We start from the raw sequence: 18,592 nt of genomic DNA on the forward strand, positions 1-18,592 counted from the left end.
TGCGCGGCGCCAGGTCTCTCCTGGGGCCTCGCCTTTCCCTTCGTGCGCAAACCTCGCGCTTTTTGCTCACCCTTCCGGGACGCGGCCTCCTCGCTTCTTAAAATGTCTGAGCTCTACGAAGTGGAACCGTTAGCCCTCCGTTTGTTGCCTTACTTCACACTGAAATAAGCCAACGTTTATTTTATTTTATTTATTTTATTATTTATTTTATTATTTTTTTTCGAGACGGAGTCTCGCTCTGTCCCAGGCTGGAGTGCCGTGGCGGGATCTCGACTCACTGCAACCTCCGCCTCCGTGTTCAAGCTATTCTACCTCAGCCTCCCGAGTAGCTGGGATTACAGGTGCCCGCCACCACGCCCGGCTAATTTTTGTATTTTTAGTAGAGATGGGGTTTCACCATGTTGGCCAGGCTGATCTCGAACTGCTGACCTTGTGATCCTCCCGCCTCAGCCTCCCAAAGTGCTGGGATTACAGGCGTGAGCCACCGCGCCCGGCCCCCAACGTTCCTTTTTAAGCCTGTCATATCTCACATTAAATGTGTAAGTCTCTGAACTGTAGGGCTTTGAACAAAGGAAAGTTCCATGAGAATACTATATGATGCCAATTTCTACTGTTAGGAACGCGATAACAGGTAAGAAAACAAAAACCAAAACGCAACAGAAGACCCGTAAACCCCATAATTCCACCATCCAATAAACACAACACACAATGCGTTTTTTCGTTTCTTTTTGAGTCAGGGTCTCATTGTGTCGCCCAGGCTGGAATGCAGTGGTGTGATCTCGGCTCACTGCACCCTTGACCTCCCACCTCAGCCTCCCAGGTAGCTGGGCCCACAGGCCCGCACCACCACTCCTGGCTAGTTTTTAAACTTTTTGCGGAGACGGGAGTCTTCATTATATTGCTCAGGCTGCTTTCGATCTCCTGCTAACTCCAGAGATCCTCCTGCCTTGGCCTCTCAAAGTGTTGGGATTACAGGCATGAGCCACCACACCTGGCCATTATGTTGAAGGACCACCAAATACATAATGTATAATCTATTTATATGAGATTCAAGAATAGGACAAATAAAATCTATGGTGATAAAAACTAACAGAGCTTACCTGTGGAGAAGGATGTTTGGTCCAGACACAAGAGAACTTCCTGGGCGATAGAATTATTCTGTATCTTGATTGGGACCTGGTTACATAGATGTGTAAATTTGTTAACTCATGCTACTTTGTATTTCTAAACTCATGGAACCATTATTTACAGATATCACCCAGGCTGGAGTGCAGTGGCCGGGTCTTGGCTCACTGCAACCTCTGCTTCCTGGATTCAAGCGGTTCTCCTGCCTCAGCCTCCCAAGCAGCAGGGATTACAGGCACACGCCACCACGCCCAGATAATGTTTGTATTTTTAGTAGAGATGGAGTTTCACCACGTTGGCTAGGCTGGCCTTGAACTCCTGAGCTCAAGGATCTGCCTGCCTGGGCCGCCCAAAGTGCTGGGATTACAGGTGTGAGCCACAGTGCTGACCTGCTTTTTCTTTTTTATAAGCAGTTCCCAAGGAAGAATAACTGTTTTTGTTTGTTTTTTGAGACAGGGTCTTGCTCTGTCACCTAGGCTGGAATGCAGTGGCACGTTCACAGCTCACTGCAGCCTTGATCTCCCAGACTCAAGTGATCCTCGCACCTCAGCTCCCCAGTAGCTGGGAATATAGCACTTCGCCACCACCCCTGGCTAATTTTTGTGCGAGAACTTGTGTATTTAAAATATTATGGTATATAAATTATACCTTTCAATAATGTTGATTAAAAATCAAAAAAAGGGCCGGGGGCGGTGGCTCACGCCTATAACCCTAGCACTTTGGGAGGCCAAGGCTGGTGGATCACCTGAGGTCAGGAGTTCGAGACCAGCCTGGCCAACATGGCGAAACCTCATCTCTACTAAAAATACAAAAATTAGGGCCGGGTGCAGTGGCTCATGCCTATAATCCCAGCACTTTGGGAGGCCAAGGCAGGTGGATCACCTGAGGTCAGGAGATCGAGACCAGCCTGGCTAACACGGTGAAACCCGTCTCTACTAAAAATGCAAAAACAAAATTAGCTGGGCGTGGTGGCGGGTGCCTGTCGTCCCAGCTACTCGGGAGGCTGAGGCAGGAGAATGGTGTGAACCCAGGAGGCAGAGCTTGCAGTGAGCTGAGATCGCGCCACTGCACTCCAGCCTGGGCAACAGAGGGAGACCCTGTTTCAAAAAAAAAAAAAAATTAGCCAGGTGTGGTGGGGTGCGCCTGTAATCCCAGCTACTCAGGAGAGGCTGAGGCAGGAGAATCGCTTGAACTCGGTAGGCGGAGGTTGCGGGAGCCAAGATTGCCCCACTGCACTCCAGCCTGGGTGACAGAGCAAGACTCTGTCTCAAAAAATAGTAATAAAAAGGAATGAAATACATGCAATAACATGGATGAGAGATTTGACATCTCATCGCGTCTCGCTCTCTTGGCCAAGATCAAGTGGAGAGATTTGACATCTCATAGACATTATATTGCGTGAAAGAACCCAGGTGCAAAAAGTGCATATTGCATGATTCCATTCATATAAGCCCAAAACAGGTATATCTAATCTATAGAGATAGAAGTCAGAACAGTGGTTGCCTGGGGATGAGATAGGGTGAGTAGGATTGACTGGAAAGGGGTACAAGGGAACTTCAGGGATGATGAAAATGCTCTGTATCTTTTTTTTTTTTTTTTTTTTTTTGAGACGGAGTCTTGCTCTATTTCCAAGGCTGGAGTGCAGTGGCGCAATCTCAGCTCATTGCAACCTCCACCTCCCAAGTTCAAGCGATTCTCCTGTCTCAGCCTCCTGAGTAGCTGGGACTATAGGCGTCCGCTACCAGGCCTGGCTAATTTTTTGCATTTTTAGTAGACACAGGGTTTCGCCACATTGGCCACATTGGTCTCAAACTCCTGACCTCAAGTGATCCGCCTGCCTCGGCCTCCCAAAGTGCTGGGATTACAGGCATGAGCCACCACACCAGCCAAAAATGCTCTATATCTTGATTGAAACAGTGATTATACGTGTATACAATTATCAAAACTCATGAAATTTTATACCTACTATCTTTGCGTTATACTCTATGTAAACTATAGGTAATAGACAAAGCCATGTAATGAAAAAAATCCAACTTAAAAAATACAAGTAGTAATAAATTTATTTGTACCATTAAAAAGGAGGGTGTGAGGATTTTGTTGTTGTTGTTGGGGGAGACAGGGTCTTGCTCTGTCACTCAAGCTGGAGTGCAGTGGCACAAACAGCTCACTGCAGCCTCAAATTCCCAGGCTCAAGCCATCCTCCCACCTTGGCCTCCCAAAGTGCTGGGATTACAGGTGTGAGCCACTGAGCCAGGCCCACTTCTGTTTTTTTTTTTTGTTGTTGTTGTTACAGAGACAGGGCCTTGCCCTGTCACCCAGGCTGGAGTACAATGATGTGATCATAGCTTACTGTAACTTCAAACTCCTGGCCTCAAGCGATCCTCCTGCCTTGGCCTCCCAAAAGTACTGGGATTATAGGTGTGAGCCACCACACCTGGTTCTTAACACACGTTAACAGGGCAGCTTTCTCTGCAGTACCCCCCTGCTGCCAGCTAGGAATTCAGTGGTGATTAAGTTAGATATACTCACTACCCTTACTGGACTTCAAATAGAAGTGAGGACATATGTTTAACCAAGGGTCCCAAAAGCAGCATGAGGCAAATACACCCTTGTGGTTAAGAGTGTGGGCCCTGGAGCCAGACTGGGCCAAATTACTAGACCTCTCTGTGCCTGCTTCTTTATCTGTAAAATAGGAATCAACACCTTTGTTGTAAGGAGTGAATGAGAGAATCTATGTAGACCTTCAGAGGTTGCCTAAGATAATGCTGATTCAGGAAGTACAGGGCACTATGGGAGATTGTGATGAAGGAACATGCCTGGCATGGTAGCTCACACCTGTAATCCTAGCACCTTGAGAGGCCAAGGTGGGGGCGGATCACCCGAGGTCAGGAGTTCGAGACCAGCTTGGCCAACATGGTGAAACCCCCGTCTCTACTAAAAATACAGAAATTAGCCGGGTATGGTGGCAGGCGCCTGTAATCCCAGCTACTCGGGAGGCTGAGGCAGGAGAATCGTTTGAACCCAGGAGGCGGAGGTTGCAGTGAGTCGAGATCATGCTGCTACACTCTAGCCTGGGCGACAGTGAGACTCAGACTCAAAAAAAAAAAAAAAAAACCCCTCCCGAAGAAGTGATTGTTACCTTGGGAACAGGAAGGATTAGGAAAAATGAGATGGAAGGGAAGGACCGAGTGAAGAGGAAAGAGTTCCGTTGAGAGCCCGGGACTCGCAGCCCAGTGATGGAAGAGCAGAGGCGGAACGAGGACTTTACTCACAAAGGGCGGGGGATGCTTCTGCTCACAAGTTGTTTGGGGGCAACTTGGTGGAGCGACAAGACTCCCCCTCCAGGCTCCTCTTCCCACACAGGGTGTCCAGGTCTCCAGAGCTCTTTGCGGGAGAAGGACTTAAGGGGACAAGACTGGCCACAGATGATTTGCCTCTGGGTGGAGGAGGGGAGTGTCCTCTGCAGCATCAGAGGACTCTATTTTTAGCCGCCTCTCTCTTCCCTCATGCCCATGTTAGCAGGACTCCTAGAGGTGAACACTTTTCACCTCACCCTTAAGTCCTGGCAGTTTCTTTGAATTTTTGTTTCTGCTTTAGAGTGCAGTGGGGGAGAAAATACGGTCCTCAAGATCTGAGAAACTGGAGAGGAAAAGTCACAGGACAACCAACTTCTCTATGACATAGCCCAGCATCTGAGGAAAGTCCTGCAATAGTGGAGGTGGAGCAGAGGGTATGAGCTGGGAAGCAAATGGAGCAGGTGAGTTAAGTAGGTGCCTGATCTGGAGGGCCTCACATGCCACTTAGGAAAAATGTAAATGAGTTGGGAGTCTTCAGCAGGAGTGGGGTAATCACACTCAAAGGTAGCAGAGATCTTACTGGCTGCTGTGAGACAAAGGAACTGCAGGAAAACCTCAGTGGAGGCATACGCACCTGCTAGGAAGCTAGTGTAGTAGACCAGATGACCACGGCAGTGCAGACCAGGGTGAATTCAGGAAGTATTAGATTGAGGCTATACAGGGTGGCTGACACGTGTAATCCCAGCACTTTGGGAGGCCAAGGCAGAAAGATCACTTGAGGCCAGGAGTTTGAGACCACCCTGGGCAACATAGTGAGACCCCTGTCTATAAAAAACTTTAAAATTAAAAAACAAACTCCAAAGTATTAAATTTTTTTTTCAGACAGAGTCTTGCTCTGTTGCCCAGGCTGGAGTGCAGTGGTGCGATCTTGGCTCACTGCAACCTCCACCTCCCGGGTTCAAGCAATTCTTGTGCCTCAGCCCCCCGAGTAGCTGGGATTACAGGCATGCGCCATCATGCCCAGCTAATTTTTGTATTTTTCATAGAGATGGGGTTTCACTATGTTGGCCAGGCTGGTCTTGAGCCAGACTTCAGGTGATCCACCCGCCTTGGCCTTCCAAAGTGCTGGGATTATAGGCATGAGCCACTGCGCCCAGCCAAAATTATTAGATTGAGCCATATAAAAGTGCTGCTGCTTAGGCCAAAAATTGCCAAACTGTGGCAATTTCATTTGGTTTTACCAAATAGATGGTAGAATTATAGGCATGAAGGATGAAGGCTGGCCACAGATACTTCATAGCTTCCCCCACCAGGAGATGAGGTTTATTTCCCCACCAGTGGGATCTGGGCTGGCCCTGTAGTTAGCCTTCACCCAAAAATGTGAGAAAAGTGGCACTGGGAGAGTTCTGACCCCAGGCCTCAACAGACCTTGCAGCTTCTGCTCTTTCCTCTTAGAGCCCAGAGACCAGATCACAAGGTCAGGAGTTCAAGACCACCCTGACCAACATGATGAAACCCCGTCTCTACTAAAAATACAAAAAAATAAAATAAAATAGCTGGGCATGGTGGTGGGCACCTGTAATCCCAGCTACTAGGGAGGCTGAGGCAGGACAAACACTTGAACTGGGGAGGCGGAGGTTGCAGTGAGCCGAGATCGCGCCACTGCACTCCAGCCTGGGCGACAGAGCGAGACTCCGTCTGGAAAAAAAAAAGAGAGAAGGAGCCCAGAGACCATCCACCATCCTGTGAAGACGAAAGCCACGTGGAGAGGCCTAGCAGCCGTAGCTGAGTCCAGATACTAGCTGGGGGAAGACAGCTGCTTCAGCCAGCCTGGGAGAGACCAGCAGAGCTTTCCAGACAACTCAGAATTGTGAGAAAGGCTGTTGTCTTAAGCCATTGTTTTGGGGCAATTTGCAACACAGCAGTGGATAACTGATATAAAAGGACAGCAGGGCAGGGCAGGAAGATTCATGATGAACCCCAGGCTTCTGGCTTGAGTAACAGGCTATTGCAGTACCATCTTGTGAGGGGAAGTTAGAGGAAAAGCTGAGAGCAGAGCTTGGGTTTTTTGAGTGCTTGGTAGTGGCATATGTTCAATGTTGGACATGAGGACGGGACTCATAGAAGACACCCCAAGTGCAAGTGCCATGTGTGCTTTCGTTTTCATGACGCTGGAGCTCAAGGATCAGGTCTTGGTATAGATTTGGGTGTCACCAGCAGACAAATAAAGCCATAGGAATGAACAGTGTTGCCTCTGGCAGGGAAAGAGAACCCAGAATAGAGCCATGAGGAATAGGCCCATTTAGGAGGTGAATAAAGGAGAGGTCTGCCAAGAAGACTGAAGTGGTAGAGAGAAGACCAGGAAGCAAAGTGTGCGTCACTTTCCTCCCCAGAAGAGTGGCCAGAGAAAGAGACTGTTGATAGAGTTAAATGCTGCTGAGAAGGCAAATATAACAGGGATTAAAATGTAGCTTTTAAGCTGAGTGTGGTTGCATGCATCTGTAGCCACAGCTACTAGGGAGGCTGAGGCAGGAGGATCACTTGAGCTTGGAGTTCAAGGCTGCAGTAAGCTGTGACTATGCCACTGCACTCCAGCCTGGGCAACAAAGTGAGACCCCCCCATCTCAAAAAAAAGTGGTTTTCAGATTTCGGACCTGTAAGTCATCAGTGTCTTTCATGAAGGCTATTTCAGGGGAGTCGTGGAGCAAAAGTCAAGACTGCAGAGGGATGAGGAATGAGACTCTGCATACAAGCAACCTTACAAGACTTTCTGCCATTAGGAGACATATTAGGCTGAAAGATGAGGAATAGAGGGTTGAATTGTAAAGAGCGGTCAAGTATGAACATGTTAAAATATCAATGAGAAAGAGCTGATGGGGTGGGAGAGGTAGCAAATATAAGGGGATAGTTGACAGAGCAAGTTCTTAAAAGCCAGGAGAGGGAAGTTGGTGGATTGGCAGAAAAATGTACATATTTACATATATATATATATATATATATATATATATATATATATATATATTTTTTTTTAAGGCAGGGTTTCATTTTGTTACCCAAGCTGGAGTGCAATGGTGCAGTCACGGCTTACTGCAGCCTCAAACTCCTGGGGTCAAGTGATCCTCCTGCCTCAGCCTCCAAAGTAGCTGGGACTACAGGCATGAGCCACCATGCCTGGCTAATTTTTAATTTTTTTTTGTAAAGATGAGGTCTCCCTGTGTCGCCCAGGCTGGTGTCAAACTCCTGGGCTCAAGGGATCCTCCTGCCTTGGCCTCCCGAGGTTGCTGAGATTAGGTGTGAGTAATTTCACTCAGCTGAGAAATTTAGATAACAGGGATACATGTCTCATTGGAACAGGAGGGAGAGGGAAGGACCGGTGCTCATGGAGGAAGTTCTGGTGGCAGAAGGTTGAGGGAGTTTCTGTATGTTAGCCATTTTCTTAGAGTAAGGAGCTTATTTGCTGACACCTGAGGGGGATGATAGGGTAGGAATTATGAGGTGAGTGAAAGTCTTGAAATAGTGAAGTGTGGGGGAGTTAAGCAGAACGGTCCATGAGACTAGAGGTACTGCACCTTTTTCTGAAGTTGTCCCTTCCATTGATGTTAAAGTCAGAGTTTTTCGAAGGTAGGGAAAGTTAAAAAAAAATCAAATGAATAAAATATTTAATTTGTTCCTCTGGCATAATCCTACTTGCTATAGAAATTAACAAACCTGGCCAGGCATGGTGGCTCACACTTGTAATCCCAGCACTTTGGGAGGCCGAGGTGAGTTGCTCGCTTGAGGCCAGGAGTTCGAGACCGGTCTGGCGAACATGGTGAAACCCCGTCTCTACTAAAAATACAAAAATTAGCCGTGTATGGTGGCTCACGCCTATACACAGCAGGCGGATCACCTGAGGTCAGAAGTTCAAGACCTTGGCCAACATGGTGAAACCCCATCTCTACTAAAAATACAAAAATTACCCGGGCATGGTGGCACCTGTGGTCCAGTAACTCAGGAGGCTGAGGCACAAGAATTGCTTGAGCCTGGGAGGCAGAGGTTGCAGAGAGCTGAGATGGCGCCACTGCACTACAGCCTGGGCAACAGAGCAAGACTCCATCTCAACAACAAGAAAAATATAAAGTGCTTGACACCAAACTTGAGATATTTCAAGAAAACTTCAACCAGTATGACCGTGAGCACCTCCACCACACCGGTTCAGAATGACTGTAGAGCTCAGCCATGGGCAATCCCAATGCACAGAATGTTAAACTTTACAACATTAGTCTTGTTAAAACAAAAATACCCAAATACCAGCAATCAAAAACATGCTGCTGTTTCTCCTACCTTCTTTTTCAGGAGATGGGGTCTTGCTCTGTTGCCCAGGCTGGAGTGCAGTGGCATGAATCATGTCTCACTGCAGCCTCAACCCCCCAGGCTCAGGCGATCCTCCCACCTCAGTCTCCTGGGTAGCTGGGACTATAGGCATGCGTCAGCACACTTGGCTAATTTTTTTATAATTTTTTATTTTTTATAGATGGGGTCTCACTATGTTGCCCAGGCTGTTCTCAAACCCTTGGCCTCAAGCAGTCCATCTGCCCTGGCCTCTCAAAGTGCTGGGATTACAGGAGTGAGCCACTGTGCCTGGCTTAATTTTCTTTTTTAAACTTTTTAAGAAACAACATATCGCTGTTTGCCCAGAATGATCTGGAACTCCTGGCTTCCAGTGATCCTCCTGCCTCAGCCTCCCAAGTAGCTGGGATTATAGGTGTGACACTCTGCACCCAGCTCTTTCCTTCTTATACTCATTAATGATTTCTTGGTAATAGGAAAACTTCATAATTAAGTTCAATTAACATGAATTATTATTAATTAATCTTCATGTTAATCCTCAATTCAGGTTAATCTTCAATTAAAAGAATATATCAACAATTAGTTCTTATGCATACAGCCAATGAATGACACTCAAGAAAAATAATAAAATGCATTATTTATAGATAATGAATATATCCAGAATTTTCCACTGGGCCAAACATTCCTTTTCCCAAGTTTCTCTGTTCTAGAGCAGTTTATCATTTCTTTTTTCTTTTTTTTTTTTTTGAGAAGGAGTCTCACTCCGTCGCCCAGGCTGGAGTGCAGTGGCAAGATCTCGGCTCACTGCGACCTCTGCCTCCCAGGTTCAAGCAACTCTCCTGCTTCAGCCTTCCTAGTAGCTGGGATTACAGGCATGCACCACCACACGCAGCTAATTTTTGTATTTTTAGTAGAGATAGAGTTTCACCATGTTGGCCAGGCTGGTCTCAAACTCCTGACCTCAGGTGATTCGCCTGCCTTGGCATCCCAAAGTGCTGGGATTACAGGCATGAGCCACTGCACCCAGTGTTTTTTTCTCTTTTTTTTGAGTCAGAGTCTTTCTTGCTCTGTCACCCAGGCTGGAGTGCAACGGCACAATCGTAACTCACTGCAGCCTTGAACTCCTGGGCTCAGGCAATCCGCCTGCCTCAGCCTCCCCAGTAGCTGGGACTCCAGGCATGAACTACTATGCCTGGCTAATTTAAAAAAAAATTATTTTGTGGAGACACGGTCTCACTTTGTTACCTAGGCTGGTCTTGAACTCTTGGGCTCAAGCAGTCCTCCTGCCTCAGCCTCCCAAAGTGCTGGGATTACAGGCATGAGTCAACCCACCCAGCTATCATTTCATATATAGGTACTTACTAAAATCAGTAAAAGAATCCCTAGGGACCAAAGCTCACCAAGCTCAGTGCAGATTTACATCACTGTTGGCTCTAGGCTACACAAGGTCACAGACGCAGCTATGGCCCTGGGAGCTAGGCACTGGCAGGAATGAATATGGAAGGAATAAGGAAGAAATATAAGCTGTAGTAACGCTGGGGTAACATTCCAGAACCATCCACAACAGTGGGACTTACCTTTTTAAAAGACATATAATCTTTTGGGAGTCTCCCCAGGAAAATATGTTTTGTTGTTGTTGTTGTTTTTTGAGACGGAGTCTCGCTCTGTTGCCCAGGCTGGAGTGCAGTGGCGCGATCTCAGCTCACTGCAAGCTCCGCCTCCTGGGTTCTGGCCATTCTCCTGCCTGAGCCTCCCAAGTAGCTGGGAATACAGGCGCCTGCCACCACGCCCGGCTAATTTTTTGTATTTTTAGTAGAGACGGGGTTTCACTGTGTTAGCCAGGCTGGTCTTGATCTCCTGACCTCAGGTGATCTGCCCGCCTCAGCCTCCCAAAGTGCTGGGATTACAGGTGTGAGTCATTGAGCCGGGCCTTTTTGTTTTGTTTTGTTTTTTGAGACATTTTTGCTCTCGTTGCCCAGGCTGGAGTGCAACAGCGCAATCTCAGCTCACCGCAACCTCCACCTCCCAGGTTCGGCCTTCCAAAGTAACTGGGATTATAGGCATGCACCACCAAGCCCAGCTAATTTTGTATTTTTAGTAGAGATAGGGTTTCTTCATGTGGGTCAGGCTGGTCTCGAACTCCCGATCTCAGGTGATCTGCCCACCTAGGCCTACCAAAGTGCTGGTATTACAGGCATGAGCCACTGCACCCAGCCAGGAAAATACATTTAAACTCAAACTACTGCATATATACTTCATAGACTCCATGAAACCCATCCAGTGAATTCTTAGAGGTCCAAGACCCCTGATTAATAACTGTTGGCTGGGCGCGGTGGCTCACGCCTGTAATCCTGGCACTTTGGGAGGCCAAGGTGGGTGGATCACTTGAGGTCAGGAGTTCAAGACCAGCCTGGCCAACATGGTGAAACCCCATCTCTACTAAAAATACAAAAATTAGCTGGGCGCGGTGGCGTGCACCTGTAGTCCTAGGAGGCCGAGGCAGGAGAATCACTTGAACCTGGGAGGCAGCAGTTACAGTGAGCCGAGGTCGTGCCACGGCACTCCAGCCTGGGCAACAGAGTGAGACTCCGTTTCCAAAAAAAAAAAAAGAACTGTTGACCTATACTTCTACCAGATTCCCATTCCTCCTGCTGTCAAAGAGTCTGCAGCACCCCGCTTCCCACTTTCCTTCTCAGACTTGGGGCTACACCAGTAGAGAGGTTGTATGTGCTTGAGAAGGTGGGAGTCTGCTCTGCCTGTGGCCTACTAAAGAGTCTATACTTCTTTAATTATTGCCCTTGTTTTTAGTATTTCAGGGTTGGTCCACAGGACTCAGGGAAGGAGAAAAAAGTATAAAAATTTCTTTTCTTATTACAAGAATTCCAAGATGTGTCAGAGTTGACCAGAAGCATAGAGAAAACTACATAGTCAAGTACCCACCAGGGGAATGTGGTAGAATTGGCAGTGTGTTGGTCTCTTTGTAATGTCAGATTAAAGAAATCACCTGGAGGCTGACATTGGCCCCTTCCCTTCCCAGGAGGCAGATCTGGCCTAAATACGGAGATGCCTACAAAGAAGACCTAGGATCACAATCGTTCTTAGCACATCATACTCTTCTTCCAGGTCCTAGAGAAAGTGGCCACTCTACACCAAAGCCAAAGAACTGCAGAGTACTCCTCTTGGTTGGGGTTTCATATTGCTCTTGCAATTCAGTTTCCTCTCATCTTTGCTGTCATTTCGTGGGTACCAACAGCCTTGGCCAGGTGTGAGAAGTGTCCATTACTATTGTTTGCTCTGACTATCTTGCGCAAAGATGCCAAGTAAGGCTGGAGCAAAGGCCTTGGTTATACTCTTGCCTTGGACAGATAAATGGTGGTAGTGTAGCTAGTCCCTCAGTTGCACCTGTTTGTATTCCAAAGGCAGTAAACACAGATGTTCAGAAGCCCTTTATAATCAAGATGTCAAATATCTGAAATTATTCCCCAGCTCTGACAAAACTTGCCTTCTGGGTGTGGAGACAAAACAAGAATTTGTGACTACTGCTGATCACATCTAGAACTGCCTTGAGGCTGGCCATGAAGACTTGAAACCACAATTTTCACTGAGGATCTAAACCTCAGATCACATTTGTTTGGGGCTACTGTGGGGTAAGGGGATATTAAGGATGTAAAAGGGATGTTGCAAATGCTCATGAGACCAGGTTTTGTGGCACGCTAGGGCCACCACTAATTCTCCATGATGACTTCTCCACAGGACTTGCTTAAGCACAGGCACAGGACCCACCAATAATCAGATGTGCACTCTACACAGACTGCACCCACCGAGAACAGGTCACAGTCCTGTGACACAAACCCATATACACAACCGAGAGGTTGGCATTTTGGTCCATGCTTATTTAACAAATTCCCTTCTGCTGTGGGCACTAGGACAGGGGGCTGGCAATACTCAGATGAGCTGTCCCACCCCCAAGTCCAAAGCAGCAGCTCTCAGGCCTCCTCTGCTGCCTCATGCCATTCCAAACATGATGGCTGGGCTTACACACCTATCTTACTGGAAGCCTCCCTCTCTGTGTTCCCTTTCCGCCGCTATTCCATTACTTCCACAGGAGCTGGAGGCTGCCCCATCCACTCCAAGCCAGAGAACAAGCAGAGGCTGCCACAGGAGATCCTGGGCAAGTAATCAGCCACAGCATCTAGATTAGCATGAAGGAAACACTAGCCAAATTAAAAGATGAAACTTCCAAAAGGTAAATCTCTGTGTATTCATGCCTAATCTTCCAAGGTTGTGTAAATAATTTTTTTCTACCATCCCCCATCATTTGCATACATTTTTGTCAAGTCCAAACATAATTTGAAGTGAGGTAGGTAGTTTCTCTCTACTTGTGCCGTTGTCGTTGGGGTGATGTCGGGGCCTGTGCCCTGAACGCACTTGTCTCCTGTGCAGGGGCAGTGCCAGGGCTGGCATCAGTGGCTGGTGGAGCTTCTCAGTTGGCTATTTTCTCAATCTCGTCCAAATCATCTGTGTCCAATCTTTCTATCTTCTTATCTGGGGGAAAGATACACAAGTCTCTACCCTGCCCAGGAATGTGCCCCACCTCGGGCCACAGCAATCATTCATTCAGCCCCAAAGGCTCCGGGTGCCTAAGCAGGGGGCAGCAGGGCCCCTAGTCACTGACAGCAACAGTCAGAGCCCCACGCCCCGAAGCCCAGTCACAGGGGAGCTGTCCTTGGAGTCCCTGGGTCCTGAAGTCTCCAGGTGTGCTCCCTGAGAACTGCCATATGGTTAGAAAGGAGGGGAGTGTGCTAGGGACAAAGCCTCTCTTGGGGCTACAGAAGATCCTACCCCTTTCACCACCCCGCCCTACTTAGCAAAGGGCGCCAGGCACAGGACCCTCCCGGGGACTCACTAAAATGCTCCTGGATTCTGTTCAGGATGTTCATGCTGTGCTTGCTGTCCACCATGTTCACTGCCAGGCCCCTCTTGCCAAAGCGGCCCGTGCGCCCGATCCGGTGCAGGTAGGTCTCATTGTCAGGATTCCCGTCCTTGTCCACGGGAAGATCAAAGTTGATGACGACAGACACTTGTTCAACATCAATGCCTGCAGGAAGGAGAGTTGGAGGCTGAGAGAACTAAGGACAGGAGGCAAATCAGTCATGTGGTCCATCCATACAATGGAGCATGACTCAGCATTAAGGGAACACGGCACTAAGAGACGTGCATGACGTTGAGTGCAGGAAGCCAGATCTGAAAGGCCGTGCAGTATGAGATTCAGATGATGCCCCAAAGCAAAGCTACAGGCATAGAAACCAAACTAGCAGGGGTCAGGGGGTGGGGTGCAGGGAGAGGTGATGAATGAGTCCCTGAGAGTTGGAGACAGAGAGAAGTAAGGACAGGAGACAAAAATCACTGTCGTCCACAGGTAAGTCAATGCATACCAACTTCGGGTAAAGGGAAAGAATTTGGAGGGCCGAGTGCGGTGGCTCATACCGGTAATCCCAGCACTTTGGGAGGCCGAGGCAGGCAGATCATCTGAGGTCAAGAGTTCAAGACTAGCCTGGCCAACACTGCAAAACCCTATCTGTACTGAAAATACAAAAATTAGCTGGGCTTGGTGGCAGGCGCCTGTAATCCCAGCTACTCGGGAGGCTGAGGCGGGAGAATCACTTAAACCTAAGAGGCGGAGGTTACAGTGAGCTGAGATTGTGCCACTGCACTCCAGCCTGGGCCATTGAGCGAGACTCTGTCTCAAAAAAATAAATAAATAAATTTGGGACAGGCCAACTCTGGGAATTGGGTACAAGAGAGGGCACATACAGGCATACAGCAGAACCTGGAGGAAAAGAACAAAACTTTGGCAGGTGCCAACAAAATTATGAAATCAGTCAGTAAGCCTCTGGGAGACACAATGTTCTGGAGATGGGCATCCCTGGAAGAGCAGGCTCCGTTCTCTACCAGTCAGATGCCTGTACATTTCCTTCCACCAAGTCAGGACTCCTGGCTTCTGTGGGAGTTCTTATCACCTGAGGGAAATCCAAACAGTCTCTCCTAGAAAGGAATAGTGTCACCAACCCCACCCATCTCCCTGAGACCATCCGACTTCCCTGTGTACAAGGATTTCTGGCTCTAACTGGGCCTGGGACCCCAAGCCTGGCAGACCAGGTGGGACACGTCCTCTGCTTACCGCGGGCACACACGTTGGTGGTCACCAAAACCTTCTCTTTGCCCTCTCGGAAGCGCTCGATCACTGCAGCCCTCTGTTCCACCATCATCTCCCCACTCAGCAGAGCCACCTGGTGGCCTTCTTTTGAGAGCTCTGCTGCCAGCCAACTAGCTGTTTTGCGAGTCTGTAGTGAAAAGAATTGTTTTTTATGAAGAGACCTGTTAAAAACAAAAGGAAGACAACTGCTAAAAAGTGGCTTGCCACGATTAAAATACATGAAGGCCCTGCTAAATCCAGTTAGGAGGTTAGGCTTAAAATTTCTCAATGAAGCATGGTAGTACACACCTGTAGTCCAAGCTACACACTTGAGCCCAAGAGTTCGAGGCTGGCCTGCACAACATGGCAAGAACCCATCTCAAAAAAAAAATTTTCTTTCAAATAGAATTTTAGTCATATGATTTTTTTCTTTTTAGATAAGTTACGTAACTGCTGTTAGTTTTGTATCTAGGAAGAGTGTGGCTTTAGCCAAAGATCTTCATTCCTAAATAGTCTATGTTCTTGCCAGATATGGTGGCTCGTGCCTGTAGTCTTAGGCTTTGGGAGGCTGAGGCTGGAAGATCGCTTGAGGCCAGGAGTTTGAGACCAGCCTGGACAACATAGCAAGACCCCACCTCTACAAAAATAAAAATAAAAATTAGGCTGACATGCATGGGGCACATACCTGTAGCCCCAGTAACAAGAGCCAAGGCTGCAGTGAGCTATGACCATGCCACTGTATTCTGGCCTGAATGATAGAGCAAGACCTTATCTCAAAAACAAACAAACAACATATATATTTTAAAATTTTATTTTAAATTTAAATTTTTTGAGACAGGATCTCATTCTCTTCCCCACTCTGGAGTGCAGTGGCACAGTCACAGCTCACTGCAGTCTCAACCTCCTGGGCTCAATCAATCCTCCCATCTGAGCCTCCCAAGCAGCTGGGACCACAGGCATGCACCACCACGCCTGGCTAATTTTTAAAATTTTTGTAGAGATGGGGTCTTGCTGTGTTGTGCAAGCTGGTCTTGAACTCCTGGGCTCAAGAAGATCCCCCCACCTCAGCCTCTCAAAAGGCTGGGATTACAGGCGTGAGCCACTGTGCCCAGCCATATATATATTTTTAATGATGAGGTCTCACTATGTTGCCCATGCTGGTCTGAACTCCTGGGCTCAAGCGATCCTCCAACCTCAGCCTCTTGAGTAGCTGGGACTACAGGTACTTGCCCAGCTTATACTCTTTTTTTGTTGTTGGTTTTTTGTTTGTTTGTTTGTTTTTGTATTGAGACAGAGTTTCGCTCTTGTTACCCAGGCTGGAGTGCAATGGAGCAATCACAGCTCACTGCAACCTCCACCTCCCGGGTTCAAGCGATTCTCCTGCTTCAGCCTCCTGAGTAGCTGGGATTACAGGTGCACACCACCATGCACGGCTAATTTTTTGTATTTTTAGTAGAGATGGGGTTTCACCATGTTGGCCAGGCTGGTCTTGATCTCCTGACCTCAGGTGATCCACCCGCCTTGGCCTCCCAAAGTGCAGGGATTACAGGCATGAGCCACCGTGCCAGCCGCCCAGCTTATATTCTTAAAAATCTAAAAATTATTTCATTGGCTGTTACTTGGGGTTTTCTCCAAGTAATCACTAAGAAGTGGAATCAAAGTCTCCCTCTTACGACTCACTAAAACCTTAGGAGAACAAACCACTTCCTTTCTTCCCATGGCACCCAGGGGCATCCAGTCCTCCTGAGCCCTGTGGGGAGCTGGCTGAGAGGGAAGGGCCAGGCCTGCCACTGCCGCTGCTACTCACATGGCAGAAGATCATGGCTTGAGCAATGGTGATGGCCCCGTAGAGGTTACACAAGGCCTGGAACTTCTCGTCTCTGCTGCTGCACAGGACATAGTACTGCTTGATGGTGTCCAGGGTCTCTTCCTCACGCTTCAGTTTGATAACGTTTGGGTCTGGGACCACTTTCTGGGCAAACTTCCACACAGAGTCTTCAAAGGTGGCAGAGAAAAGCAGCATCTGGCAGTTCCTGGGCAGCATCCTGCAAGGGAAGGCCCTGGTAGGTGGCCCCAGGTGGCCCCGGGAAGCGACAGAAGCACAGCCTCCCCAGCTGGGAGGGTCTAGATGCCCAGGAAGGCTGATGGGAGAGGAGCGTCTTGGGGAGGAGGAGCAGCAGGCCTGGGATGGGGACAGGGGTTGGGGAAGAGTCCCTAGGTCTCCTTTCTCAACCCAGGCTGGGAGGGACTGTGGTCAGCGCTGACACGGAAGTGGCCCGTCAAACAAATGCTGCTGAGAGTACGAGAGCCAAGACCCAGGCAGAAGCCAGAGGAGGTATCTGAAGTGAAGGGAGAAGACACTGCAGATGGGGAATCTGAGGAGTCCCCCACCCTCGAGATCCCTACCTCTGGATGCGGATGCTCTGATCTTGGTGGCCCTGAGTGGCTATCATGACATCAGCCTCATCCAGAACAAACACCTTGATTTTCTTGGGATCAATGAACTTGAGCTTGGAGCACCAGTCCAGCACGGTCCCAGGGGTGCCAATGACAATCTGCTCACTGATCTTCTGGCCTCTTTCCACTGTGGAGACCCAAGATGTTTTCCATGTGTGGGTATTTCTTTCTTTCTTTCTTTTTTTTTTTTTGAGACAGAGTCTCACTCTGTTGCCCAGGCTGGAGTGCAATGGCATGATCTCGACTCACTGCAACCTCTGCTGCCCAGGTTCAAGCGATTCTCCTGCCTCAGCCTCCCAAGTAGCTAGGATTACAGGCACCTGCCACTGTACCTGGCTAATTTTTTTTTTTTTTGTATTTTTAGTAGAGGTGGGTTTCACTCTCTTGGCCAGGCTGGTCTTGAACTCCTGACCTGGTGATCCACCTGCCTCGGCCTCCCAAAGTGCTGGGATTACAGGCATGAGCCACCGTGCCCGGCCTCCATGGGTATTTCAAAGGCAAAGCCAGCTCTTCTCTCTGAGAAATTCTAAACCTATTATATATTTTAATGCAAATGTTTTGCTGTTTGCATTAATATATTAAGGAAAGGTTAGGATATCACTATAGTATTTAATGGACATAATAACAGACAAAAATGCTGAAAAGGTAATGGGTACAAAAATACAATTAAAATAAGTAAGATCTAGCATTTGATAGCACAATGTGGTGACTACAGTCAACAATTTATTGTACATTTAAAAATAACTAAAAGGGCCGGGCACGGTGGCTCATGCCTGTAATCCCAGCATTTTGGAAGGCTGAGGCAGGCGGATCACCTGAGGTCAGGAGTTCGAGACCAGCCTGGCCAACATGGCGAAACCCTATCTCCACTAAAAATACAAAAATTAGCTGGGTGTGGTGGTGGGCTCATGTAATCTCAGCTATTTGGGAGGCTGGGGCAGGAGAATCGCTTGAACCCAGGAGGCGGAGGTTGCAGTGAGCCGAGATCGCGCCACTGCACTCCAGCCCGGCAACAGACTGAGACTCTGTCTCAAAAAAAAAAAAAAAAAAAAAAATTCAGAATTCTCTACCCTTCTAATTCGAATACAAATTGCAAAATTTTAAATGATTATCTCCCAATAAGTTTCACTGTATTATTTACTTTTCAGAACTGGCCTCAAGTTGGCATTAGGACACTGTATGCAGACTT

At 48.1% G+C, this 18,592-nt stretch overlaps 1 protein-coding gene and 1 long non-coding RNA gene across 10 annotated transcripts in view; one reads left to right on the forward strand and one right to left on the reverse strand.

The window, feature by feature from the left end:
- The first annotated feature begins 140 nt into the window (after nucleotides 1–140).
- LOC103784885 (uncharacterized) lies at nucleotides 141–12,979 on the forward strand. Its single transcript, XR_004666927.3, has 3 exons — nucleotides 141–631; nucleotides 4,723–4,882; nucleotides 12,856–12,979. It is a non-coding gene; the product is annotated as an uncharacterized LOC103784885 (long non-coding RNA).
- Nucleotides 12,980–12,992: 13 nt separating this feature from the next.
- LOC100984626 (ATP-dependent RNA helicase DDX19B) overlaps nucleotides 12,993–18,592 on the reverse strand; it is a 39,428-nt gene continuing 33,828 nt past the window's right edge. For 7 of the 9 annotated variants that reach the window (XM_055099090.2, XM_055099088.2, XM_003811056.6 and 4 more), the window contains 5 exons: nucleotides 17,353–17,530; nucleotides 16,754–16,991; nucleotides 14,932–15,094; nucleotides 13,657–13,848; nucleotides 12,993–13,295 (listed from right to left, as the gene is read on the reverse strand). In XM_055099090.2, coding sequence (XP_054955065.1) covers nucleotides 13,234–13,295; nucleotides 13,657–13,848; nucleotides 14,932–15,094; nucleotides 16,754–16,991; nucleotides 17,353–17,530 — 833 coding nt within the window. In that variant the 3' untranslated portion in view covers nucleotides 12,993–13,233. Of the gene's footprint in view, nucleotides 13,296–13,656; nucleotides 14,771–14,931; nucleotides 15,095–16,753; nucleotides 16,992–17,352; nucleotides 17,531–18,592 lie in introns of those variants that run through there. The other 2 variants (XM_008963412.5, XM_055099092.1) reach the window with 2 other exon arrangements.

This window comes from Pan paniscus, chromosome 18, assembly GCF_029289425.2.
Source record: "Pan paniscus chromosome 18, NHGRI_mPanPan1-v2.0_pri, whole genome shotgun sequence".
NCBI lineage: Eukaryota > Metazoa > Chordata > Mammalia > Primates > Hominidae > Pan > Pan paniscus.